The following is a 26,769-nucleotide window of genomic DNA, read 5'->3' on the forward strand; positions in this document are numbered from 1 at the left end:
GCTTATTTATGAGCAAATTTTTGGCGAGAGAAATTATTTGCGCAGTGAAAATGGCGGCATATGTCGATCAATAAATTAATATTTAAAAGCAACCAGTTACATCTTACAATTAACAAACTTAATTCTTGATAATTTTGTTATTTTGAAATCATCAAATGCAATACAGAACTGAAGCCGCGCAGTTCCACCCCATGTAACGGCTTCGTTTCCGCTACAGCTGAATAGTTTCACATTATGATCATGTGTCAGCGAAGCATTCTGGTGAAGAGCCCAAGCATGTCAACTTTCTTGCCCTTCAGCCTGCTCCTCCGGCTCCACTATGTACCACGCGCGCGGGGAACCAAGTTTATTCTCCAATGAGTTCGCGTTGTTGATTTTAAACTATCGATAGTACTTACTATCGATAGCGCTATCGATAGTATCTTTTACCATCGATAGTTAGATAGTGACTCAGCTATCGATAGTATCGATAGTACCATCGATAGTTCTGCATCACTAGTAGGTACAGTAGGCCGAGAAATGAAACGGTGAAATGGCCCATTCACAGCGATACAGGGAGTGTAATGGAAATCGAAAGACAATTTTTTAGTATCTTTGCCTTTTTTTTTGAGAAATTTCCATGGCCGAGTCGCCTCTTCACGGCCCTTTTATTTCTAAACTTTCTTCTGTGCACGCGTGCGTGTGTTTTATTTTTATTTTTTCGAGTATAAGGAAGTACTCTTGCTGCTTTCCCAAAGGTGCTCATGACGCAAAAGCACCGTTCTTCTTGCAGTCTTTAAAATTATATAAATCTCCTTTTCAATTTCTTGGTTCTCGTCTTGCGAAGTTGCTGTGCTCATGTTTACACGCTCAACGCCCGTCAAGAGGATGATAGAAAGAAAAAGCAAAAAAAAAAAAAAACCGCACTCAATCCCAAACTCTTCTAACTCCGCTTATGTTGAAGCAGCGGTAATAGCTAGGCACGTTACAGGGCCGAGATTTGAGGGCTCGGCTTGTCAGAAATAATGAGCGGTACGACTCGAGTGTTGAGGCAACCCCGGGTAATCATCTTCAATCATACTAGTAAGAGAGGTAAAAAAAGTACGCATGTAGCTCTTTCGCTCTGTCATTTCTTTCTCTTTTTTTGCCAGAAAAACGCAACACACAAGAAACGTTTCTGGTTGCGCTTGAACTTCTCAGGCGAAGTTCTGTGCAGGGCTCGAGGCTGTGCTTTATCCGTTGGCATGGATTCTGCGTCGTTTCTTGGAAAATGTGGTCTGTACACCAAAATTTCTGGCACAACAAAAAGAACTCAGGAGCCCTTCGTCTTACCGGGAAAATCAGGCCAAGCGAAGCTTGGCATCTGCGTGCCTGATCTTTCTTTCTTTCTTTCTTTCTTTCTTTCTTTCTTTCTTTCTTTCTTTCTTTCTTTCTTTCTTTCTTTTCTTTTCTTTCTTTCTTCTTTCTTTCTTTCTTTTCTTTCTTTCTTTCTTCTCTTTCTTCTTTCTTTCTTTCCTTCTTTCTTTCTTTATTCTTTCTTCTTTCTTTCCTCTCTTTCTTTCCTTCTTCTTTCTTCCTTTCTTTCTTTCTTTCTTTCTTCTTCTTTTCTTTTCTTTCTTTTCTTTCTTTCTTCTTTCTTCCTTTCTTTCTTTCTTTTTCTTTCTTTCTTCCTTCTTCCTTTCTTCTTTTTTCTTCCTTCTTTCTTTCTTCTTTCTTTCTTCTTTCTTTCCTCCTTCCTTCCTTCTTCTTTCTTCTTTCTTTCCTTCTCTTCTTCTTCTTTCTTCTTCCTTTCTTTCTTCTTCTGTTTCTTTCTTCTTTCTTTCTTTCTTTCCCTTCTTTCCTTCTTCTTTCTTCCTCTTTCTTCTTTCTTTCTTCTTCTTTTTCTTCTTTCTTTCTTTCTTTCTTCTTTCTTTCTTCTTTCTTTCCTTCTTTCCTTTCCTTTCTTTCCTTTCTTTCTTCTTTCCTTCTTTCTTTCCTCTTTCCTTCTTTCTTTCTTTCTTTCTTTCCTTCTTTCTTCTTTCTTTCTTTCTTCCTTTCCTTCTTTCTTTCTTTCTTTCTTTCTTCTTTCTTCTTCTTCTTTTTTCTTTCCTTCTTTCTTTCTTTCTTTCTTTCCTTTCTTTTTTCTTTCCGTCTTTCTCTTACTTTCCTTTAGCCTCTTCTTCTTGTCTTTTCTTTCTGCTTTCTTTTTCATTGCTCAATGCTCCCTCCTAACTGTATCCTTGGATTTAGACGAGAAATTACCCTTTCCTTCTGTGGAATCCCACCATCAGAAAGGAAGATCTTTTGTCCACTTTAATTCCTTTCAATTCAGGTCAGAATCACTACACTACAGTAATAAACAACAACAAATAATGTTCGCTATGCTTTCCTTGGCTTAAACACCCGTTGGTTTAATTAGTTGTGTCTAACAAAGAAACGCGTCTCTTGAACAATTCCCCTTCTTTCCTACTTTTATAGCCGTATTGTTGCACATAAGAAGAATTGCATAATTAATTAATTAATTAACGTCGCCACAGGGTAGTGATCCGGCCATTCTTTTAAGCCTGTCAAGTTCGGTTTATTACAGTAAAAACTCGATTACCCTGGCGAGAGTTAAATAGAAAGCGCATTCGATATTCCATTTCTCTCTGTGCTATGACAATAAGGAATAAAATGCTTAATAAAAATAATAATAATAAGTGCAAGAAATATTAATGCGCATAACTTTAATAAGGTAAGGGCACCTCCTGCTTAAACTCATTTCTTCTATCTGTCTCGCTAAGTCTTTTTGCGCGCAGGCATAGCTAATCCCGTGAATTATATCTGCTTATGCTGCTCGTCAGCAGAAAATAGAAAAAAAATTGAAAGCCGGAAGAGGAAACTCGCGAGTTAGGTCCTTCAAATGCTTCCTAGCTCGCTCCGCCTAACTAACTTTATGCAGAAAAACACAGAAAATTTTGAGTGTCGTAATTTCGGCAATGTAGGGAGTCGCGGCGGGTACTGGGCTTTGATTAAGATTCCTTAAAAAGAGGATGTTGAGGCCGTCCGTGAAATTTGGGCAGAAAGAAAAAAGAGGAATCCTACGCAGAGTCGAGGAGATAGAAACCCGTGTCGACTCCAACAAGCCCGATCTTTCATCGGGGCCATTTAGAGAGATTCCCGACTCGTGTCTGTGACGCGTTTGGTCGAACTACGTGGGAAAGCGCACATGCGGTGGACATCAAAGGCAGTGGCGAATGCTGTGATTGAGTGAGCCCGCGGGGATCGTACGAGCCGACATACATCGAAGTAATTAGGCGTTCCAGTCTCATTCGCCTCGATGAAGTTCCGTAGAAAGGAAATTAGTGCGAGTGTGGATCTGCAATACAGTCGTGTGTCCTAATTATTCCGCTCTTAATTAAGTTCATGGACAACTGATGCGGCATTGATAGTCGTCTCTTTTGTGTTGAATTCGAGACTCAGTTATGTAAAGAGATTCCATTCGGAAGATAGAGCACTTACGAGATAAACGAAGGACGAGCCTAATGCATAAGCGCAAGTGAATTAGGCTTACATGACGCAAGTAGGGTAGCGGTACGACACAAATATTAATAATAATGGTTGGGATTTTACGTCCCAGAACCACTGTAGATTATGAAGACGCCATAGTGAAGGGGTCCGGAAATTTCGACCACCGGGGGTTCTTTAACGTGCACCTAAATCTAAGTGTGAGGCCTTTGCCCTGCAGTGGGCGTAGACAGGATGATGATGATGATAAATCTAGACACACGGGCCTATAGCTTTTCGTCTCCATCGAAATGCGACCACTCTGTAAGAGCTAAGGAGCAGCCGTCGCACTATTTGTGCGACAATGTCTCGTCATATCATGTCAATAGAACAACGGAAGCAGCAGCAGCAGCAGCAGCAGCAGCAGCAGCAACGACAACTAGACTGAGGACGACGTCGGTGATATGAAAGAAATGCGGAGGGAAGCTGAGCCAGCCAAGCAGAAAAACCAACAAAGGCCGTTGTGTTAAGGATGTGGTTCATATATCACGGCGGAATAAAACGCGAAATAATGAAACGCAAGAACACGTAAGCGCGCCATTCGTAATTAAGTTGATTCAGAGGAGACGGGCGCGCTATTTATAGGGACGGCGCCGGCATGGAAACGCATTCGCGCACTGTATAATCACGTCACGTGGGCGGAATTGCGAAATGCGCGCGCATTTTCGCAATATTCGCAGTATGATTGCGGTGCGCAGATGTGTTTGCAGACGGCTGCACCTGCTCTATAAGAAGCGTGCCTGCATGCGCTGAGTAAACCGAATTACGAATGACGCACTTTCCTGACCTGTTCTCATGTCACTTTTTTTCGCGTCCTATCACGCCATATCCAGTAACAGCCAACCATTCCAGCAAAAGAAGAACAACAAAAATCAGCGACGTGGTTTCTTTGAAATCAAGTTGTTTTATCCTCGTTGCCGAGGTTGGCATTAACGTTAACCGCAAGCACACCGAGCGGGCCGTGAGTGCCACGAATACTGTGTTTGAGCATTAATAACATACAGGGTGCCCTAGATATCCCTAGCCAAAGTTTAAAAATATGCCGACGCGACCAAATGCATGTTGTTGATTATTGCATGGATTAAGTCTCACTATTTTTGTTTTTTTAACTGCCTAATTAGGCATGTTTAATTAAATACCTTTTGAAGCAACAAAGCTGCATGGGCAAAATGTTGATATCAGCAAGTTGTAGATCGGTTTGCAAAAGATCCGATTACAAAATTTCTAAGTTTCTATCTATTAAGTATTAGTGTTTCTGTAAAAACTGCGCGAAAAACGTGGACAAAGGGAGAAACGGACGACACAAGCGCATTGTCGGACACAAGCGTCCGTTTCTCCCTTTGTCCACGTTTTTCGCGCAGTTTTTACAGAATGCATTACCAACTCGCCCAACAGTCTGTTCTTCTAAGTTATATTAGTGTTTCTATTTGCTTAACACAGGTGTCCGCGAAATACAAGAAAATACAACGGAGTGGGATGGGTTGAACAAACAGGAGAAAATGCCTCAGACAGGCTGGCCGACGTTTGGATTGGAGGACCTATCTTTATCGAAATGTCGGCCAGTCTAACTTAGGCACATTCTCCTGCTTGTTCTACCTTTCCCACTCCGTGTTTCCATCTGTCGGCTTCCATCTTGAATTTGAAGAAAATACCACGTGACAAGCCCGCTTGCGTGCCTATGCGCGCCCTGATGGCTGTGCTCCCTAACGTTCCGCGGGCAAACTACCTCAGCATTTAGCCGGGTGTGCTGGCTCCACAGGACAGCGACGATAGTGCTGGCTGTGCGATGATGCACGTTTCGCTAGCGGCAACACTATCGTTAAACTGCTGCGTCTGCTTATCGCTGTCATGAACCGTCGCGAAGGAAGCATATCGTTTGTAATTTGTATCGTAAATGTCCTCACTGCCAAAAATATGCGTCACCAGGAGCACAATTTCATTATTAAGAATGTACTTCCCATCCTCTGGTTTGGTCCGCCTGTCTTGTCGAGAAACTTAGCGAAAGGGGGAGAAGGAAAAGAAAAAAAAAAACGCCAGGCCTGCGCAGAAACCGCAGCACAGTCACAGCGAAAGCTGGAAGAGCGGCGTTTCTAGAGCCCGTTGTAAGCTCTCTTGGGGCTACAATACGAGTACACTAGAAAGGTACCCACTACGCCATAAATCACAATTTTTGTGAAGTTGGGAAGCACCTACTAAGCCATTATTCGTCATTCTGAGAAGAATGGAGGCACCAGCTACACGTCTGTAAGGCATTATGTGAACTTTGTTGACGCGACGACTGATGACGATGAAGAATTATGGCTCAGCTCTTTGTAATGGGTTGGAAGCTTTAAACGGCCCACCAGTTATGTAATTTGCATTGGGTGACGCCCAGTCGCTATTTCCCTCTTCCGTTATGCTGTATAACATACGTTGACGTGGGAGAGAGACGGGGTGGGTGGGGGGGGGGGTGAAGAACTTTACTGAGACCCCGAGGAAATGGATCCTGCGCTTATGGGCTTCCTTGGCAACCAATACAAGTGCACTTGCGAGGAACCGGCATGCTCAGAGGTTGGAATACTGGGCTCCCACGCAGAGGGCCCAGGTTCGAACCTCGTTCCATCCTGGAATTTTTTTCTTATTTCGTTATTTCGAGCTATAGTGGTTACGGACACCGGCGGCGGCGGCGGCGGCGGACAACTACGGCGCCAAAAACGGCCGGTGAAATGATCTCATAACAGCTTTCGCTGTAAAAGAAACGAAAGGACAGGAAGGTTAGCCAGAAGTTAGCGAAAGATTCTCTCAAAAGTGCTCATAACAGCTTTCGCTGTAAAACCGGCTAGTGTCCGCGCACTTTTGAGAGAATCTTTCGCTAACTTCTGGCTAACCTTCCTGTCCTTCGTTTCTTTTACAGCGAAAGCTGTTATGAGATCATTTCACCGGCCGTTTTTGGCGCCGTAGTTGTCCGCCGCCGCCGCCGCCGGTGTCCGTAACCAGAATCGCTCGAAAAGAAAAAAATTCCAGGATGGAACGAGGTTCAAACCTGGGCCCTCTGTGTGGGAACCCAGTATTCAGCCTCTGAGCCATGCCGGTTCTTGAAACTGCTTTGCAAAAAGGTCCTATACAGGCTTCATGTCGGGAAGGAACCACATAAGCATATGCAATATAGCGTGGTAGAAGAGCAAAAAAGGAAGCACCAAGCGTCGCACAACGCGAATTCTGTAACCAGGCTTCACACAATGCGAATTGCGCAACGAGTAGGTTGTTGAATGCTTCCAACCCATTACAAAGGACTCTGCCATAATTCTTCATCGTCATCAGGCACAGCATCAACAAAGTGCCCATAATGCATTACATACGTTTAGCAGGTACCACGGCTCTCCGTAAAATGACGAAAAATGGCACAGTGCCTGCTGCCCTACTTCTCAAAAATTACAATGATTTATAGCGTAGTGGGTTCCTCGCAAGTGCACTTGTATTGGTTGCCAAGGAAGCCCATTAGCGCATGATCCATTTACTCGGGGTCCCACTAAATTTCTTCGCCCCACCCCGTCTCTCTCCCACGTCAACGTATGTTATACAGCATGACGGGAGAGGGAAAGAGCGACCGGGCGTCACCCAATGCAAATTGCATAACTGGTGGGCCGTTTAAAGATTCCAACCCAATACAAGGGGCTGAGCCATAATTCTTCATCGTCTTCTGTCGTCGCGTCGACAAAGTGCACATAATGCCTTACAGACGTGTAGCTGGTGCCTCGTTGCTCCGCAGAATGACGAATAATGGCTTAGTAGTGTGCTTCCCAACTTCACAAAAATTGTAATTTATGGCGTAGTGGGTACCTTTCTATGTACTTGTATTGTCGCCTTCAAGAGAGCTTACAACAGGCTCTAGAAACGCCACTCTTCCAGCTTTCGCTGTGACTGTGCTGCGGTTTCAGCGCAGGCCTGGCGTTTTTGTAACAAAATATCACATCAGAGTTTTGTGTGCCCGCGAATAGGTGACAGTGAACAATATCCAAGCTGTAAGTGACTGTGTATGTTGAAGGAAGCGAATGATGCTTCAAGCAGCGGAAAAAAAAAACAGAAACGTTATCACAAGTAAAAAGAGTTCACAGAAAGAACGTTGAACTTGCAGACAGAATTTATTCTGACGAAAATGCCACCGCGCAGTGTCGCGCAGGCTCAGACTAAAAAAGAACACAGGTCGCGAGCAAAGAACCTTTGTTAACCCTTTCAGCCCTGGATTTTTTATTTTGGCCGGAGACATTTTTTGTGCGTGTTTTCCTAATAGTTAGGACCTCAGAAGAGCAAAGACGAAAAATTGAGCCATTGGTGCAAGTATTTATGGAATAATTAGCATGGAATCAAATTAGGACATCAGGGCTAAGTGGTTCTGAAATTAGGAAAATGGCTTCTTTATTTCTGCTACTCACTAGAGTACCCAAAATGTGAGCCACGTCTCATTTTTCAATGTGATACTTCTTGAAACAGCTTCTGTACGACGTCACGAAAACGGCGCTTAGGCGCCTCAGCTGACCCGCCCCGGCGTCACCCGTGACTTCGGTCAAGCTTTTTCTTCTTTGTGGCTCCCAGCTCCGCAATAATGTCGCAACTTTGGTGTCAATCACAGTGGGGATTAATAAAGAAATATTCCCCAAAGAATGGGCAATTTTGGTTTTATTTCCGAGGTGCTAGGGGAAGTTTTGTGCAGTGTCGTCAATTGACGACGCCAGGGCCGAAAGGGTTAAGCGTGTTAAGTTTAGTGCGTTCTTTAATATGTCTAGCTACATGTCACATGGTTAGACAGAGTGTGAGAAGGGCTAGGGTGCCCACCTGCACCACTAAACACATGGTTAGACAGAAGGTTCACTGATGAATACTTTCTTTCCTTTTTCGATTTAAGTAGCTTCGCAAAGATATGCCGTTACAGGCTGTAACGCCCGCTGACACGTTTACAGTCTGGGCTGGTTCCACACCCCTTTCGATGCGCATCTCGTCCTGTATACTCGCCGAAAATTTCGATGCTTCCTCCGGACGTTTAAGTTTGTGGCGCCGGCCTCGTCGCTATCGAAGCCGTTTACAAAGTTAAACTGAGCGGCATGCGCAGTAAGCTACATGCACGTCAACAAGGTGCTTCGTAAGGTTAGACAAACGATAAAAAGAGAACAAGTCTTTCGTAACTGATCCTATTGTTATCGTCTATCGAGGCATTAGCATAATCCCTTCCATCAATGCGGAGAGGCTTTCGTGTAAGGCGCCTGAGTCAAAGGTTACATTGCGCATCGTTATTTCGTCGTTGCAACTGTGGAGAGGAGGATGGAGGGAAAGCGTCCGAGGCTTCGAGAAAAGATGCGATTAGCTCGCTTTGTTGCCTATGGCTGTTCCAAGCATAGTAGATGTTCGTAACGGCCGACGCGTTTTTTTAGAAAGAATTTGATAGCGTGAAGCGATGAATCGCACCACTATGGGCCTCTGACACTAAGCAGGATATGCGTATCATTGAATTTTCGAAGACGTTTACGACCTATCAGAATAAGCATAATCTGTTTATGTGAATATAGACGCGAACATTATGGAATGCGTGTAAGCTGCATCGACGGAAAAGGCGCGTAGCGCATTCTCAGAATTTAATATTAGAAACCATTCTGTGAAACTATGTTTCACAGTACGGTTTCTGATATGAAATGACCCGCCATGGTGGTCTAGTGGTTATGGTGCTCGACTGCTGACCCGAAGGTCGCGGGATCTAAACCCGGCCGCGGCGGCCACATTTAGATGGAGGCGAAAATGCTTGAGGCCTGTGTATTTAGATTTACGTGCATGTTAAAGAGCCCCAGGTGGTCGAAATTTCCGGAGCCCTCCCCTACGGCATCCCTCAGAATCATATCGTGGTTTTGGGAGGCGAGAATGCTTTCTTTCATCTCATGACCCAAACTTCATGCGCTAACCTGCCGACGCTGATGTCGCTGTTTCACCAAATGTTTAGATCTCGGGTGTGAAAACAATGTGAAACAGCGAACGTTTGACGGCATGTTTTGCGTATGCTAGCCTGAAAACATAAAACCTATGGAACTGACGCTTTCTTTAGATAAGTGCCTCTGTACAACATCAGGAAGGCGGGTGAACGAAATTCGAAGCATTCACGCATATCCTCTACGCACAACAAAAACTGAGATCGAGAGATGAAAAAATAAATTCTCCAGCGTGCATTTTTACGCTTTTCCAAGAAAAGGTTGAATAATGTCTAGTGTACTTCATGAACAACGTTCTCGTTTACCCAGTACAATCTGCCATGGTTCTCTTTACTTTTAGTTAACAGTGCGGAGCGGCACACGTCATTGTTATGTAATGCCTGCGATGTCATAAATAAAACAAGAAAGAAAAACGTACAACGAAAGTGACGCGCCAGCTCTATACTGTTATATTCATAATTTGTTCGTTATTTGCCTCCGATGAGTTCACTTTTATCGTGGGCAGAACTTTACGACACAGGGCATAGGAAAGAAAGAAGCCACGCATACGCATATCGCGAGCAAATATTTGTACTCGAAGAGCGGCTGGAGGGAAGAATAAAAAAAAGTGTTGTTTGTGAAAGGACGCGAACGTGATGAATTGCGAGAAACCTTCAAAGCGTCACTGGAAAGTTTGCTGCAGAAAACACCCACCCCTTCGCTTTCCATTCTTTTCAACTGGGCGCGTGTGCTTCATCGGGACACACACGACACATAAAATTTATTTTCTTTTTTTACGTTTTAATGGCGAGTTTACCCAAAGAATTTTCAGTAGCGTGAAGAGTGGCTTTCAGCGCCGTTCATCGAAAACGGTGTCGCAATTTCACAGGATGCTGGCGATTGAAGTTCAGTAAAGCGCTAGAATGAGTGTACCGGCTTTAGCTACACTTTTTTTTTTGTATCGCTTGAAGGACTTCAAGCCTGAACTTATCGTGCTTGGAAGCGTAACATGCTGACGCGGGAATGTGGACAGCTAACATCTCTTATAAGAAATAATAACTCGGAAAATCGTAACTCGCCCAAGCTCTTACCTCTATAGCTGATGAGACAGGAGAAAGGAATCGCAGGGTTATCAATCAATCAATCAATCAATCAATCAATCAATCAATCAATCAATCAATCAATCAATCAATCAATCAATCAATCAATCAATCAATCAATCAATCAATCAATCAATCAATCAATCAATCAATCAATCAATCAATCAATCAATGGAATTCTCAGCTTCCTCTATATGCTCTGATTAGCTTTGCACACATATGCAATCTTTCAAGACCTCTATATAATGTAATCTATTGTTTGAAATGCTTGAGCGGGGTTTGCTACTCAGAAAAAATTAATTGGAACGTATATATATTTTCTTCAGGCGCCCGCTAATTCTTGTCTTATTGAAAACCTTGAACACTTCGCTTACATATATTGCTTCGCTAAACAAAGTTTGTTCCTTAAAGGGTGCCTCACCTCAGTGTAAGTGTTAAAATCGAGCAAGCGCAGGGCGAAAACGGTCAAATTATAAATTAAAAGACCGAGCCCACTACATTGTGCTGTGGGCGTGGAAAGTCACGGTGGTGGAATATAAAAAAACAATATAAAAAGCTGAGGATTCAACAAGAGAAAAAAACAAATATTTACCGGCACAATATTTTTGTTATCTCTTGACATCGATTATGGACATTTCTTTCATTTACACTACGATAGCTTGAGAGGATAGCGTAGAGACACTCTAGGAGTCGTGAGGCAATATAAGAAGACTGCAGGTCATTTTATACAGCGCAGCTCTGTATTGCTAGTGTTCCGTGTATTTTCCCTGTACGTCAACAAAAACGTACATGACACACAGAATTGCGCAAATTTCACCATTCAACACCGGTCCTGCATAGATGTGACTGTAGGAACATGTTCAAGGTTGTAGGCGAGCCCATCAGTGTGTACCATAGCGACCACAGGGACATCGTCACCACAATCCCGACCACTAAACTTGAGGACGCTTGAGCTTCGCCTTCAAGAGTGAACGCGATAGCGTGAACGGGCACCGTTCACATAGTCCTCTATTTCGCTTGCCAGGTTTTGCTTGTCAGTGGACACCTAAAACGTGTCGGGAGAAAAACGCCTGTGTGCATAACATATGCCGTTTGAAACTCTCCTAGAATGCTTGCCTAATGCAAGTTATACAACAAAATGTTTGCGACACGGGCTCTTTAGCGTTATCGTGTTAAAACAATGACCCATCGATCAGTACAATAAATGAGTTCGCGTCTTTTTTCAAAATTCTATGTCACTTCTGTGTCGTCTCCTAACACCTTCGCTGACCATCTGCCTTCATAGATTAGAATTTCTCAATTTTTTTTTCTTTCGCTTATCGCCCCAGGAACCAGACGGCTGCGTAATCTGACAACTGTATCGATTAGATTTTGACCGCTATATGACGTGGTCGACCACCTCAAAAGTTTCAGATAAAAAGAAAAGTTCTGCACCCGCCTCGTTTCTCTCGTACTCTGGCGTTTTTTTTTTCACACGGTTTTTCGATAGAATGAATCACCATCTCGCCCAGCGCTCAGCTATTACGTGAAAAAAAAAGTATCGCGATAAAAGATATTCCTGCGCATTACGTATCCTCTCAAACTTAAGCAAGCATAGAAAAGAAAAAAGTAACCCTCGCAGCTATCGATCCGTGACGGTGTCTGTCCTTCCGAGAAAGAAACTCGAGGCTAGTGTCCACATCGGATGCGGTGAGGAAATCCTGATAACGCTGGCCTCCGAGAGCCGCGTAAATTGGTGCACATTATGCAAATGAGATTGACTACGGAGACCCAGTAATCCAAATAAACCAGCGAAAGAAAGAAAACAAACAAACGAGAGCAAACCTTCCGCATACACCGTGCGGACACCACTACTGGCCTCAGAGGCGACGTGGGAGCTTTCGCTTTAATCACTTACCGTATTCTCTTCCTTTTCTTTCTTTTTTTTTTACTGCGACTTCGTCAAAGCTAATGTTTGTCTTTTTAGCTGGCCGAATAGATTAGTCTTGGCGCAGAAAGTTCGGCCATACTGCATTTCGCCACCTCTATCTTTTTTTTTTTTCATTCCCCCCCCTCCACCCTCCCTCACTGTTCACTTAATATTTTTGCTTTCTTCTTTAACACAGAACAGAAACGTAGAACTACCCAAAGTTGCGCTTTGCAATAGGAATTGATCATATAAAACGTCAGCCACACTGTCACTGTAACCTTTCAGTTGACAGTCGGTACTTTTTCTTATCACCTTTCTTTGATGCCAGTGGCCTAACGCCTAATTTATTTACGACGGATAGAGCAGAAAGCTTAGACATTTAGCACGTATCTCATGATCGAGCTCCCAAAGTAAGACACGCTCTAGTTCTGAAAGGAGATTCAGGTAGATAAAATTGGACGCACAATTTTAGAAGTGTCGTTATGTAAGCCTAATATTTTAAACGCCGGATGTGGATGTTTCGCTGCGTTAATCGGAAAAGATGGGTCATCTAAAGAGACAATCTGGCAACATTAGCTAGCTATAACTCCTCGCACTGTGGTAATTCTCGTTAGGGAAGTGCCAGTCGAAATTTATTTATCACTTTTCGTGCATGCAGACAAACTGTGGTCGAGTGACGTCATAGCCCCGTGGCGACGCTACGAGCCAGTTTTGGGTGTTCGCAAAAAAAAAAAATGTTCTCTATTCTTTGTGGTGTATGCTAAGGTGCTGTGGAGAGCTTGTTATAGTTTATGGCTTGGCACGAGTTATGTACATGTATGCATCATTAGAACGCTGAGTGAAACTTTCAATAGTCTGCTGTACTCGTGATTATATGTTACATATATTACAAGGAGGTGGACAGCGAAGAAGTTGGCAATCATGATTTTAGTCAGCTGCGTCTGCCCACACACTTACTGCACCCAACTAAGCGTTTTCATCCTATAATCAATGAGGCCACATGGCGTCGAAGTTTGTTTGCGAGCGCGCAACTGACTAGCGACGAGAGCGACGAAAGGTCACCGTGTTTGGAATTTGACTCGAAAGTGGTAATACTATACACCATCACTGCGTGGCGCGCTCAAAAAGAGTGTGTTTTCAGAAAACTACTTTGTATGCAGAGAAGCTAGTCGTGTGTACGGGCGCATGTAGCGCGCACTCCACGAATTCCTTAATTGGACGCGCGATGCAAACAGTGGCTCAAATTCTCGTATGGCGGGCAGGCTACTGGCGACGGAGCGCCATGTTTACTAGGCGGGAAAGTGTCGCTTTAATAATGTGGATGTTGAACTTCGTAATTTACTTCTTGCTTTTACACCAGAATTGTGGCGACTCGCAAATAATTGCATCAAACTGTAAAGTTCGACACTGCTTCCTCACATTTCCGTCCTTATTAAGTGGCAGCACTTTAGGAAGGTTGTCGTGGTGTATGCGCATTAATAAATGAGAATACTGTTTCTTTGGCTAGCATGAGGTCAGCCGCGGTGATAGTGTTTACGGTGCTCGGCTACTCAGCCGAAGGTCGTGGGTTCGATCCCGTCCGTGACGATCGCATTTTTATGGAATCGAAGTGCTAGAGACTCGTGTACTGTGCGATGTCAGTGCACGTTAAAGAACACCAGACGGTTGAAATTTCAGGAGCCGTCCACTACGACGTGCCTAATAACCATGCCGAGGTTTTGGCACGTAGAACCTCTGATATTGTTATTGGCTAGTATAACGGGTTTAGGATTGACAAAGGATTTGTCGTCCTCTGACGTCACGCGCGCGCATACACACATGCGCATTGTCAAAAATAATGGACACCTGTCAAGCTTTAACGCGATAGCGTTAAAGAGTGGTGTCCGCGTCGGTGTTGTTGGTTGTGAGCGAAAAATCATCTTGTCCGTGACCGAAAAATCAAGAAAGATGCAAATAAAATAATAAAATTAAAACTTCGGTTCGAATGAGAATCGAACCCAGGGCGACTGCGTGGCAAGCCGGTGTTATGCCACAGAGCCACGCTACTGATTATTTTTTCTTTAATGCATGGAAACATTACCTGCAATTATTGTGAACTGCATAATTCGGCACATTCGAATTACCTTAGTACCAACTCATCCCAGTACTCTACGTTACTTCAGTGCACCTTAACATACACAACACCCACGTTGTTCCCGATAGTAAGAGGCATTTCAAACGTCAGGCAAACACACCCAAACGTCCAGAAGTGCAAGCCACACCCGGAACGGGCTCAAGCGCCTCAGACAACACTGCGCACTTGACCAGCTTCTTCTCGGAAGACAGACCTCGTCGATCGCAGAGCCAAGCTATAGTTTTTTTCCGAAGCAGTTTGTAGCAGAGCCACGATATTGCTTGAAACTGCTTTGCTTGAAACGGCCTTCGAAAAAAAAAAAAAACTACATGAATGTCTTGCAGGGGAAGGAGCCTCCTTAACGCACTGTGATATTGCGTGGCAGAAGCGTAGAATCGCGCCAGGCTGTCAAAACATGTGAATTGCGCAACGAGTGGGTGCCACATCCATTACAAAGCGCTCAGACATATTTAATCATCATCAGCTGCAAAAGCATGAACAAAGTGAGCAGATGCGCAGGTTCGCATGTTGATACGGACGCGTAGCGGGCCCTTCGCTGATTCGCAAAAGGAAGAATTATGGAGTAGTGGGTACTTAACTGCTGTACTTGTAGTTTGAAACGGCCAATGTTACGCGCACAGTCGTTCGTTTCCTCATCGGCCCGGATGAGGCAGTGCACCGAGAACCGAAGCTAGGCTAGCGATTGAGAAGGCGATGCGCGATAGGCCTGACTGCGCTATCGCGTTCTACTCTTGAAGGCGAAGCTCAAGCGTCCTCCAAGTTTTTACTGTTATAACAGAACTTGGTGTAGGGCTAGTTGGAAGAAACTAGGTGCGACATGGCCCTCCCTCGTTCACGTTCACATTCATGCCTTCTTATACTCAGGAGTACTACAACCCATCAACACAACTATTTTGTGGGGTGTGGTCCTTAGTATATGCGTGTGTGGATGTCTGTGTGATTGAGGGAGTGCTAATTTGAGCCTAGTTTCTTCATGATAATATACTGTTACTTTTATATTTATTTCAATCTCCTTAATTAACATATTAACGAACTAGAAATTGCTGCATAAATACGGATGAATTATTGCGATGAGAAACACTGTTTTATCAATTAGGTTTTAATTACTTCTTGGCCTCATTCGTCTTCGCGAGAGGTATAAAAGGCTAAGGTCCTTCCCTTGGTGATCTTGTCCTATTGGGCGGGCAGCTGCGCCATCGAGCTCTCGTTTATTTTCGGCAGGTTCGGGCCAGCTGCGTGGTTCGTGTCTGATGCAAGAGGAGCTTTCTCCTGAGAGCGCACGTTTTTCGCTTTCTGCCCAGAGCGCACAGGTCACACGAATTTTCATAGGGATCTCTAAACGACTCTAGCTACGCCTTAGGAGACGCATAATGAAGATCGCCGACTTTCAAAGTCCGAAATCTTCGGATTCATGGACAATTTTCACCGCTCAATATCAGACTTTCTGTGCAAATCAAATTTTTGCTGTATCGTCAACACCCTGTCCCATTATAAGTATGGACAAGCTTTCGAAAAAAAGAAGTAGTTTAGCATTTCGCACTTCTCTGAAAACAAAGATTTATATTTAGTATCATTAATAAAGAACTGCGCATCTTGTGATCGCTTTCGTAGATAGTAGAAATTGCTTGGACTAGTTTCCGAACGTGCAATTAGTTTGCACGATTTCTAAGCAAGAAAAGTTGCTTTTGTTATTGTGTACAAATAAACCCCGCAAAAATTGAATGAATATAGGGAGAGATACCCATACAAAGCTTCGCCTTAAAGCAAATAAATCAACAAAACATGAACGAGGATCATTAAGATTATAGCGAAATCTAGGCGAGTCATAAAAGCTGCGAGAAGAAAAAACCGGCATGAATGTCACAGCTTCAACACCTCAACTCAGGAGTGATTACAGGCTGATCGATAAGCAACGGTTACAATTTATGCGAAGAGAACTGCAGACTTTGTTAAACTAGTTTTGAAAACACTCTCTTAATCAGAACTACTTAAACACGAGACAATACACTGGCATCCTGGAAATCCTCAATAACGTGTCAGCTATAGCAAGTTGAAATCTTACTTTAAAAAGACAAACCTACTCTTTCACTTCATCCGGCTACGATCAAGTCTTTACAGCAAAATAAAAATGTAAATAGAGTTCGCCGATCTAATTGAACTCAATTCGCAGCCCTACAAAGCTACTGAAGATATTACGATTGTAGTTTACCTCATAACGTCACCTTAACAGTCATCTGTAATGTTTCTTGAAGCTTCGTAGCAACACATCGCAATCCTTTCACGAGAGGCAGCATTAGCCATTGACAAACTGTGCAGTATCCATCGCAGCACCACAATGTAGTATGAAAGCGCCGGGGACTTTGCGAAAGAAACTGAATTCTTCATTACTCCCGAGAGCATATCCTCCGATTAAAAGTTCCCGTCTCTAGTAGTTTTTGTGATCTTCAAAGTTACCCATTAAACTAAAAGGATCATGCATTGTAATAGAACATAAATTCGCATTTACCGAGGACCTCGTTTCCCTGAGACTTCAGTTATGTGCACTTCCGCCTTCACCCAATCTTGTGACACGAGGGAGCACCTCGCGTTTCGTATCAAGTCGTACAACTGCACGCAATTATGCGCATAACTCCAGCGCGTAACCAGCTCCTCTGGGACGACGTCCATACACTTAATGGTATTACCGCCAGCCTAAACTCGGTGAGAACCTAACAGTTTGGTGCATGCTCCGAGTCCATGCACAACACAGTAGTGATCTTGCTCTTCGCCTTTGTCAGAGAGCCGTGGAACTGGAGTCCGCTTTCACCTTGATTATTTTTGCGCTGTTAAGCTAAACGCCAGGGTATTGGTAAGTAAAAAGAAAATGCAGCCAGCTCCACTCTATGAAGGCCGTCGAAGCAGCTAAGCTAACGCCCCCCCTCCCCCGCCCCCTTTGTCAGGCTATTGCATTTCTGTGTTTAAGTATTTATTGAATTGAATTGACTTTATTTCTTCTGTTTACAAGAGAAAGGAAGCAGAAGCTAAAGGCCATGTGGCCTGACAAAGGCTTCTGCTCCTACGACAGTTCGGCACGCAGGCCGTACGTAGCACACAAGTCAATACAAAATGTACTGTACATACAGATTCAACTAAAACAGTCACGAAATGAAAACGACATGTGTACAAAAAAGTAGAAAATACTAGAGTCGCGAGAAGAAAACAAAACAAAAAGAACTACATAATACACTGATAGGTCATTTTTTGCCCCAGTCAACAACCAAAATTTGCAATTTAGACAAGGAGATTGATAATACACACACCAGCTTTGTCAGACAAACTCAATATTGTGTGAAATGAGCAATGTTTTGAATAATTGATTTGACACTTCCATAACTTCGTCGTGAAATTCGTGTATTTTATTGAGTAGTGAAGGTGCTTGGTAACATATTGACTGTTTCCCGTAATTCGTTCTTATTTTTGGCTTTCTCAAATGATGTTGCCGTAAGCTGTAGTGCGGGTTGGTGGGTGCATCCATGATGTAATGTGTCCTGTTTTGTTTGATATGCCGCATTAACTTGTAATAGTACACTTGATTTGCCTTTAACATAGAGTACTTTATAAAAACAGGCTGCGTTCTAAAGTTTTTTTAAGGTCCACGATAACCCTCAAATGCCCGTAGGACTCTTTTTTGCAGTACAATCAGCTTCTTATAATTTTTTGTGTGGTAGTGCCCCAAATTAATATGCAGTAAGTTAGTCGGGAGTAAAATAGAGCGTAATACAACGAAATTTTCAGCCAAGGAGGAACCAGGGTACTTAATCTGTATAAGCAACCAACAGTTTTACTTAATTCTGTTACAGTTCTTTCGACATGTATGTTCCAGGCCAAATCTTCCTGAAACCACACTCCTAAAAATTTTTGACATTTCACCTGCTCGATTATTCTATCGTCGAAAACAATAGTTGCGTTGCAGTTTCGCGGTTTATTAATTGAGGCGATTATCATATATTTTGTTTTGGAAGTGTTCATTTGTAATTTATTCTGTCGTAACCAGGAAGAGAGTTGCTTCATATAGTAGTGTACTTTTAACTCGAGATCTGGGATAGTGGCAGCTTTAAATAAAATGTTCGTATCGTCTGCGTACATAACTAATTGTGGCGACTCAGGGATAGTCATTGATATACATGATGAACATCAGAGGTCCAAGTATTGAACATTGTGGGACACCAGTAGTGATTTCAGCGTAAGTCGAAACGTCGTTATTTATGCTGACATATTGATATCGGTTTGTTAGGTAATTACGTAAAAGTTTGAGCGCGTTTCCCCGTACACCATACTTTTCCAGCTTGTCAATTAATAAGTTGTGGCAAACCGAATCAAATGCTTTTCTGAGATCAACAAATAGACCTAATGTATACATTCGATTTTCAATATTCGATATTATTTCATGTTTAATATTAAGAAGAGCTCCTTCACAAGATTTGTTTTTTTTTTTTGAAAACCGTACTGCATGTCACTTATTACGTTGTATTTATTAAAGAAATGTTTTGCAAGTCTTTAAGGATTTTTGTGGTGTATCATGACTGTTTATTTCACACACTATGTTAAGCTATGGGGTGGGGAGTGCTAGTAGTCTTGACCATCCTGAAACAGCGAACGCCACAAAGAACCGTCAGCCGCCTTTCTACTCCCTCTGTGAGCCTACTCCTAGCAGACAGCTGCGTTCTGACGCGCCTTTCCATTCTTGAAGACAGCTGCATTTTGACACGTTTTCCGCCGAGCATCACGCTCGCCAGTTCAGGCGCGCCTTCCATTGGCTCACTCTCTCCACTGAGCATCACGCTCGCCACTCCAGGCGCGCCTCCCATTGGCTCATCCTCTCCAACAAGCATCACGCCCCCCACTCCAGGCGCGCCTCCCATAGGGAACCCAAGCTCAAGTTTGGGCGCGACGCTCGCGCGACTGAGCTATGCGTTACTGGGGGCAGACGCTGCCCAAGGCGGTTCGTCGCCAGATTTGCCAGTGGCGGCGGCAAGAAGACGTACGCGCATGCGCTCCTCATTCGGCCAAGGAGCACTGCTAGTGAGCAATAGTTACATTGTGATGCACCACAGAAGCAATCCGAGAGCTCTGCGCGTGCGCGGAAGCACGGGTGGCAGTGTTGTGGCCGTGGATGCCCCCAGTTGTGATAAGAGCAGTGGCGCCGCTCGACGTCGCCTTGGAAGCCTATTGGCTCACCCTCTCCCCCTAGCGTCACCCTCGCCACTTCAGGCGCGCCTCCCTTTGGCTCAACTTTTCCAGCGAGCTTCACCCTCGCCACTCCCTCAGATAGACATCGTATCAAGACCTCGCAGCCAGCGCTGAGCGAACACCGGCGTAGTGACGACTAAGAACAGATTCGCTGTTGAAAGAATTGGTTCCTTTGAGCTCAAACGAAATTCTTGGCTGAGCACCTGTATCGAGATTCTCTAGATAAACAGCCGAGACGTTTACGTTTCATCCTAAAACCGGCTACACAAAGATATACGTTCTTGCGGTGAAATTAACCCTCTTTAACACGCAAACGCTCTTGACGTCACGGAAATAAGCAAGCCTGATTGGCTCGCGCATCCTTTCCACTGTTACGACCACCTCTCGAGATATAGCTATCTTACTTCCAAAATTATGACTCGAGCTTGTTTGGCTGTAGCATATCGTGCTCGCGCAAGCCTTGATGACGTTTATGCATCAACGGCTGACAATACCATTATTGGTACACTGTGACAGTGTTATTGATGTGGCGCTTGGCCACGCTACCACGCACAGTTCAAGTTTTGCTGTTTTTTAGTTTTGTTTGCACCGAGTGTGCTGTATTGAATGTGAAAGAGTGAGAAACAACTTTGATTAAAATAAGGGTGCTTGGTTGCTATGGGTGCAGCCCCTCCTCCAGGGCCTCACTGGCTACTGCGGCTTGTCGGGCCTGGTCAAGTGTCGCCACTTGGCTTCTCGAAGTCCACTTCCGAGAGTCACGCCTCCCCCGACCACATGATGACTGTGTCTGTAATAGCGGCGAGACGTCGTCTACCGGATGCTGCGTGCACTCGCAGGTTATGCGTTAGAGTGTCAGAGTGGAGTTGCACTACGGACACTTGTCGCTGTGTTGTTCGGTAAAAACTTTGTGGAGCCTACGTAAGTGTACGCACCTTTACGTTGTATGCACCGGTATTTTAAGGTGCCTACAACCTAACTATACATTATGAATAACTATTGTGTATGTATGTGTGCTGTTGATTACTGTACGTATGATTTGCAGTTTATATGTGATCACTGTGTATAATATAGTCGTCAGCCGGCACCTGGAGCAGTAAGCCAGGCGATAAACCAGGATGACTCCGGGCAGGCTACATTGAGAATTGGTATGTATCTATACTTATGTATGTACCACTGTTGTACCCGTGCCTACGGATTAATACATTTGCTTTCCATCTATAAAAAAAATTTTTCTTTGCGTTGGACTGCGGTACCCATTCGATTGCAGTATTAGATTGTACCTGAATATATGCGGGAGCCTAACTAGACGCAGTTTACGCTCTGCCCGAGAGCTGCACATGCTGTTCGATGAAGAGGAACTGAAAAGGAGGCCTACTTGCGGGTCGGCCCGTAGTTTGCGCATGTGCGGGATACTTCGCTTGGTGCGGGCTCGGGGCACGGCGCGGTGAACGAAGTGGTACTCGTTCTTGGATCCCAGCACCTGCGCACAGAGAGAACAAACAGTTTGAGAAACAGGTTTCGCAAAATTTCTTTCGAGGTCGCTAATAAAAAACATTAAGAAGCGTTGTATGCCGACATTGAAGAGTAGAACCTCGTGTGCACATATTTCGAAACTTGTAAACGATCAGCAAGTTGAGCAGAGAAAAAAAAAGGCAGCCGCGAAGTCAGTGGTTCTTTCTGCTGTACGAAGACTAGTAAAAATGCATGGTCTTCGAGAACTATTTATAACATTAAAGTACCACTCACATCGGCGTAGGCTTGGTGGGTGGATTAGGAGGTATTGCGCAATGCCGAATAAATTAACAACGTAGTGGACTTTATGAGAGTAGCTACGAAGTAGCAACCGTACATAGCAGGAAATTAGAGGCGGTCACACTGGCGATACAAGACCAGTTTACTCCACTCCATGTTTCCTTTTCTTGCACTGCTGTATGCCTTGTTACTTGCACACTTCGAGAGAAAAAAAAAACAAAGAAAAAAGGAAAACGCTGCTTTCTTGTGTGTTGTCCTTCGCTTCATGGTTTATTTGCTTCACATAGTTGCTACTAACAAAATAGAGCCCTATTGTTTGTCGGCTTGACTGCGTGTTGCTGTCCATGACACTGCGTCTTTCCAACCTGTCTCCCTCGTAATTCTGTTCCCATTACCTCAGCACAACACAGCGCTTTTCAACTTTCCTGTTTTCCCTTTTATTTTTTTCTCTGTGACGTCGACTCAATCAAAATACCAAGACCGTTTAAACGACGCTAATGTGAGAGCAAACCCTCTGAGATTAGACTTACAATTTTCACGAACTCTTGCCATTACTTTCAGATTACTCTCAGTAACATTCATCAATTTCAGGGCTAATGTAAAAAAAGAAAGAGCAGAAAGGAAGCTGTCATACTGATACGGGGCAGCCTTGCACATTTGGAGGTCAGAGAATAAGCGCAATGAATGGAAAAGTAGCTTGCTTTCGAGTCTTCCTTCGGTCAAGAGAGCGGAAGCGGAAGTAAGAATAGCTGACAGGAAGGAACCGGAAGCGGCGTTGAGACGGGATAAGTGGATGAGCGCCTGCCCACGTTACACCAAAGATGCTGACGTCCGAGATGCGCACACACGTAGTACGCACGCACGCACAAACATACAGAACTATAGAAGTCAGTACAGTGCAGAGCCCTCTTGGGACGTGACGGACTCTTTCCCTGAGGCTCAGTAATCAGATTATGGCTTTGCGAACAAACAGTGCTGGCGAAAGCAGCGGTTAATTCCACATCCTCCCGACAGAACGACGGTAGTGTCGTGCCGGAGAATGACCATTTTTTTTTGACGCTGGGCGAATAACACGTCAGAGGCTTTCCGACGAGGCTCGCTTGAATGAAGAATAAAGTTTTTATTTTTTGTAAAAGAACTGTGCAGGCTGTTTTTGACCATGGCAACGATCAACTGCGCAAAAACACCGGGGACAAGGATGGAAGAATAGACGGGCGCATACTAGCAAGTGAAAACAATAACTAACGATTGAGCGACTGGCAAATCCAGGCGTTTGAGCATGGTCTAACCGGTTTCAACCGGAATCACCAAGCGGGAGCGAGTAGCAGGGCGCGGTTTCTTCTTTTTCGAGGCTTCGTACAATCGCGGGAAAAACAAACAAAAAATACGAGAAAAGATGCGAGAAAAAAAAGGAAACAAATGGCAATGGAGAAGAGGAAAGAAAAAAAGACGAACGCGGACAGCGATCCAGCCAGGCCTCTAGGGAGCGGTAACAACTCAATTTGTTTACGTAAAACGCAGCGCCTGGCGGAGCCACTATCGCATTCTTTTTCCTGGTTCATTACTTGGAACGGTGAGCGGCGGGGCATTGCGTAGTACACACCACGGCATCGGGCTCAGCGGGCCTGCGAAATGAAGACAGAGCACGCCACCGTCGGCGTATCGGTAGTGGTGCGCGTGAAAGTGGCGAGTGTGTTCCGAGACGCTGAGCGGGGAATTGCTGTAATAAGAAAGAAAAAATAAATAAATAAAAAGGGAACGCGTGCGAAAGAAGCGAGAATACTTAAGAGCGAATGAGAATGAACGAAGGAATAGTGATAAACGTGAACAAGGAGAATTGCATAAGCTGAACGAAAAGCAAGAAAGCGATGAAAAGAAGCTGGAAGGAAAACAGGAGCATGAATCGGCAAAGAAAGCGGCATCGAATAATTGGAACTGATAAGAGCCATAGACGAGAGAGCGGTAGAACGCAGTAAGAACCCAGGGTTAAGGAATAATGGAAGCGATTACAATAGAAGCAACAACTTCAGAGAGAGAAAAGATGGAACAAAGAGCGTGAACGAACAATGAAACATGGTAAGAGAAAAAAATAAAGAAAACGAAATAAAAGAAGAAGAAAAAAAAAACGAGAAGAAACTATGATGGAAGCTGCATTATAGGAATGAAATAATAGAAGAACTAAAGCAATATAATGGAAACAGGAAACCAATAACTAAATGCGAAGCAAATGAGAATAGGAAAGATGGAAGGAAGAAATGAGGAAATCAATCAAAACTAGCATAGATCTGTCTGACTTGTCATCAAGAAGGAAGATCGCCCGTTTGTTTCTTTTTCATAAAATTTATTTTCGCGAACTCGGAATTAAAGAAAAGAATGACCCTCTCGCGCCACCCACTTACACAACAGCGCGATTCGACCACAACGTCAAGCTGCAAGTGCCAAGATGCCACACGAACTTCTCCAATTCATTTCTGCCAAAGACAGAATCTGAATGGAACCACCTCCTCGCCTTCGTCGCCGACAACCCAGACCGTTAATCTTTTCAAGCTGCCCTGCATAACATTGTGCAAAGTGCATGTATTACCTATGTATGCCGTTGGGCAAACTCTCGAAATTAAAAAAAAAAAACTCTCCTCTTTGTAATGGCGTTCGGTATTGAAAGTATTTTAACGCGATAGCGATAAAGAGCTCGTTTCGCAGATGAAGAATAACTTTAACAACTCAGGGACACTGAACTGAATTGGTGATGAAAGGACAACACACGGTTACTACGCAGGAACAAGGCTACATTACAATAGCCATGTGACCTGATAGCACAGAACTGTATGATGTAGAATGATTATATGCTTCTGCCCCGCCACGGTGGTGTAGTGGTTATGGCGCTCGACTGCTGACCCGAAGGTCGCGGGATCGAATCCCGGCCGCGGCGACTGCGTTTTCGATGGAGGCGAAAATGTTTGAGGCCCGTGCACTTAGATTTAGGTGCACGTTAAAGAACCCCAGGTGGTCGAAATTTCCGGAGCCCTCCACTACGGCCTCTCTCATAATCATATCGTGGTTTTGGGACGTTAAACCCAAGATATTATTATTCATTATATGTTCGCGCATTTATATTATCTGACGGCCCACATTCCAGCGATCATTGCAGCTGCGCCAAGATAGATAGACAGATAGGTAGATAACTACATGTAGGTGAATATACGACAGAATGATATACAGAAAGATAGAAGAAAAGGTACAGAAAAGGTAAAGGCGGGTACAGTTTCGAAACCCGATCTCCGCGAGGCGGCGCTAGCGGAATAAATTCGTTGCGGCAAGAACCGTACAACTCCGCAAGCGAGCGCTGCGCCTCCAATCTAGTTTGGCTGAGAGCGGCAGCCGCGCGCCTGTCGGAAAAGCGCATCGCCACGCGAACATAATTTGCTACGTAACTGGAGCCGACGTTAGAGGCTCTCGGAGTCTGTGGTGTTCTCTCTCTTCTCTTTTTTGCGACATCTGTAGAGAAACTCGTTTCACGCTTGCTAGTGCGTAGAGTACAGATATCGGAATATTTTCTTTTCTTTCATTTCCTTTTTCTGTTGTTCCCCAGAAAGCGGCTATTCGCACCTGCGTAGCGTAATGCGATTCGCCGGGACCTGCATCTCGGTAGACGCGTTTGTCTTGTTCGTACGCTTACGAAGGGGCGTCAGGCGATGTGTGTGTGTGGGTGGTGGGGGAGGAGGGTTGGCAGAAGGGGAGGAAGGCACAAATCCTGCCCTCCTCTCTTCCCCCTTTTTTTGCCCTCCTGTCATCCGCAAGACAAGCCCCCCACAGATATCCAGTGCACACGCATGCGGTGTTGTTGGTACTGTTTCTTTACGCTTCGTTCAGTCACATAAACGGCCTGCTATGACAGTACTTCAAGCTTAGAATGGTGGTGGCTTTAACTGGTTGGTACTCCATTATGCTTAAAGGTTATAGAGCGAAGAATACCTAACTTTCAACAAATGTGGGCCCTTGTCGTTTATTCTTCGCGCTATAGCCCTCAAACTGTTGTGTAGTTACTGGGTTAGGCTCTATTGTAGTGACAGACATATAGTGAGTAATGTGGCCTTTTTTTACCATGTATTCCTCGCAAAGCCATGTTGGTGGGGATCGAAAAGTATAAATTTTATATACTGTACAAAGCGTTGAGAGAGGTGGCTGACTACTGCTCATCTCATATGAACTGCAATACATAGGAGAAACGACGTTCGCAGAGCAACACTCGAAAAAGGTTCTTTCTTTCTTTCTTTCTTTCTTTCTTTCTTTCTTTCTTTCTTTCTTTCTTTCTTTCTTTCTTTCTTTCTTTCTTTCTTTCTTTCTTTCTTTCTTTCTTTCTTTCTTTCTTTCTTTCTTCTTTCTTTCTTTCTTTCTTTCTTTCTTTCTTTCTGTACTAATTTATATGTTCATCCTACAAAGAATCAATCAATCAATCAATCAATCAATCAATCAATCAATCAATCAATCAATCAATCAATCAATCAATCAATCAATCAATCAATCAATCAATCTTTTTCATTTCTTGCTTTTTTTTTCGCACGTAATTCCCTCCACTCACCCCCCCCTCCCCCCAGCAGTAAGGGAGATCCAGTCATGCGTTGGAGCGACACATCTGCAAAAGCGCATAAGAACTTTCTTTGGTCTCTAATTTATGATGCTTCTTGCATGCTAAGCTCGAATCGGGAACTTTAAAGAAATTTCCACGCGTCGGAGAAAGTAGTGCGTACGCGAGCCTACCTATATGCGGTAAGCGTGACGGGGCGTTAATATAGCACTCTAAACTGAAAGGCAACGCTATGCAAATGCCGTGGCCGCAGCAGACGCCAGACGCTAACGAAACGACACTCCTTTACGCGAACCCTGCCTCGCGCTTTTATTTGAGACTCTCGCTGTCGTTGTAAATCTAATAAGCAGCCCGAGAGAGGCTTAACTACGCTTCGCTCGTGAATATCAGTGTGAAAACAGATGCTCTCCGCTTAAAGCACGGAAATGCTGTTTATTTTTTTTTAAGACCTCGAGATGCTCGCGCTACTTCTTCGCATTGATTATGTAAATTTTGTCGTAGACGGTGTTAAAAATGCACATACCATTTAGATTTTTATTTTTGAACTGATGCACTCGAACCAGGATTAGGAGACAGGTAAGCTAAACAGAAGAGTGATCTTGTTCACATCACATATCACATCATGT

General features: G+C 44.1%; 1 protein-coding gene across 1 annotated transcript in view; it reads right to left on the bottom strand.

Annotated features, from left to right (window-relative positions):
- Positions 1 to 26,769, bottom strand: part of LOC119401392 (neuroendocrine convertase 2) — a 217,959-nt gene that overhangs the window by 93,748 nt on the left and 97,442 nt on the right. Inside the window, exon 2 of the mRNA XM_037668148.2 lies at positions 21,182 to 21,286. Within this exon, the coding sequence (XP_037524076.1) occupies positions 21,182 to 21,286 (105 nt within the window). The remainder of the gene's footprint in view (positions 1 to 21,181; positions 21,287 to 26,769) is intronic.

This window comes from Rhipicephalus sanguineus, chromosome 8 (genome assembly GCF_013339695.2).
Source record: "Rhipicephalus sanguineus isolate Rsan-2018 chromosome 8, BIME_Rsan_1.4, whole genome shotgun sequence".
NCBI lineage: Eukaryota > Metazoa > Arthropoda > Arachnida > Ixodida > Ixodidae > Rhipicephalus > Rhipicephalus sanguineus.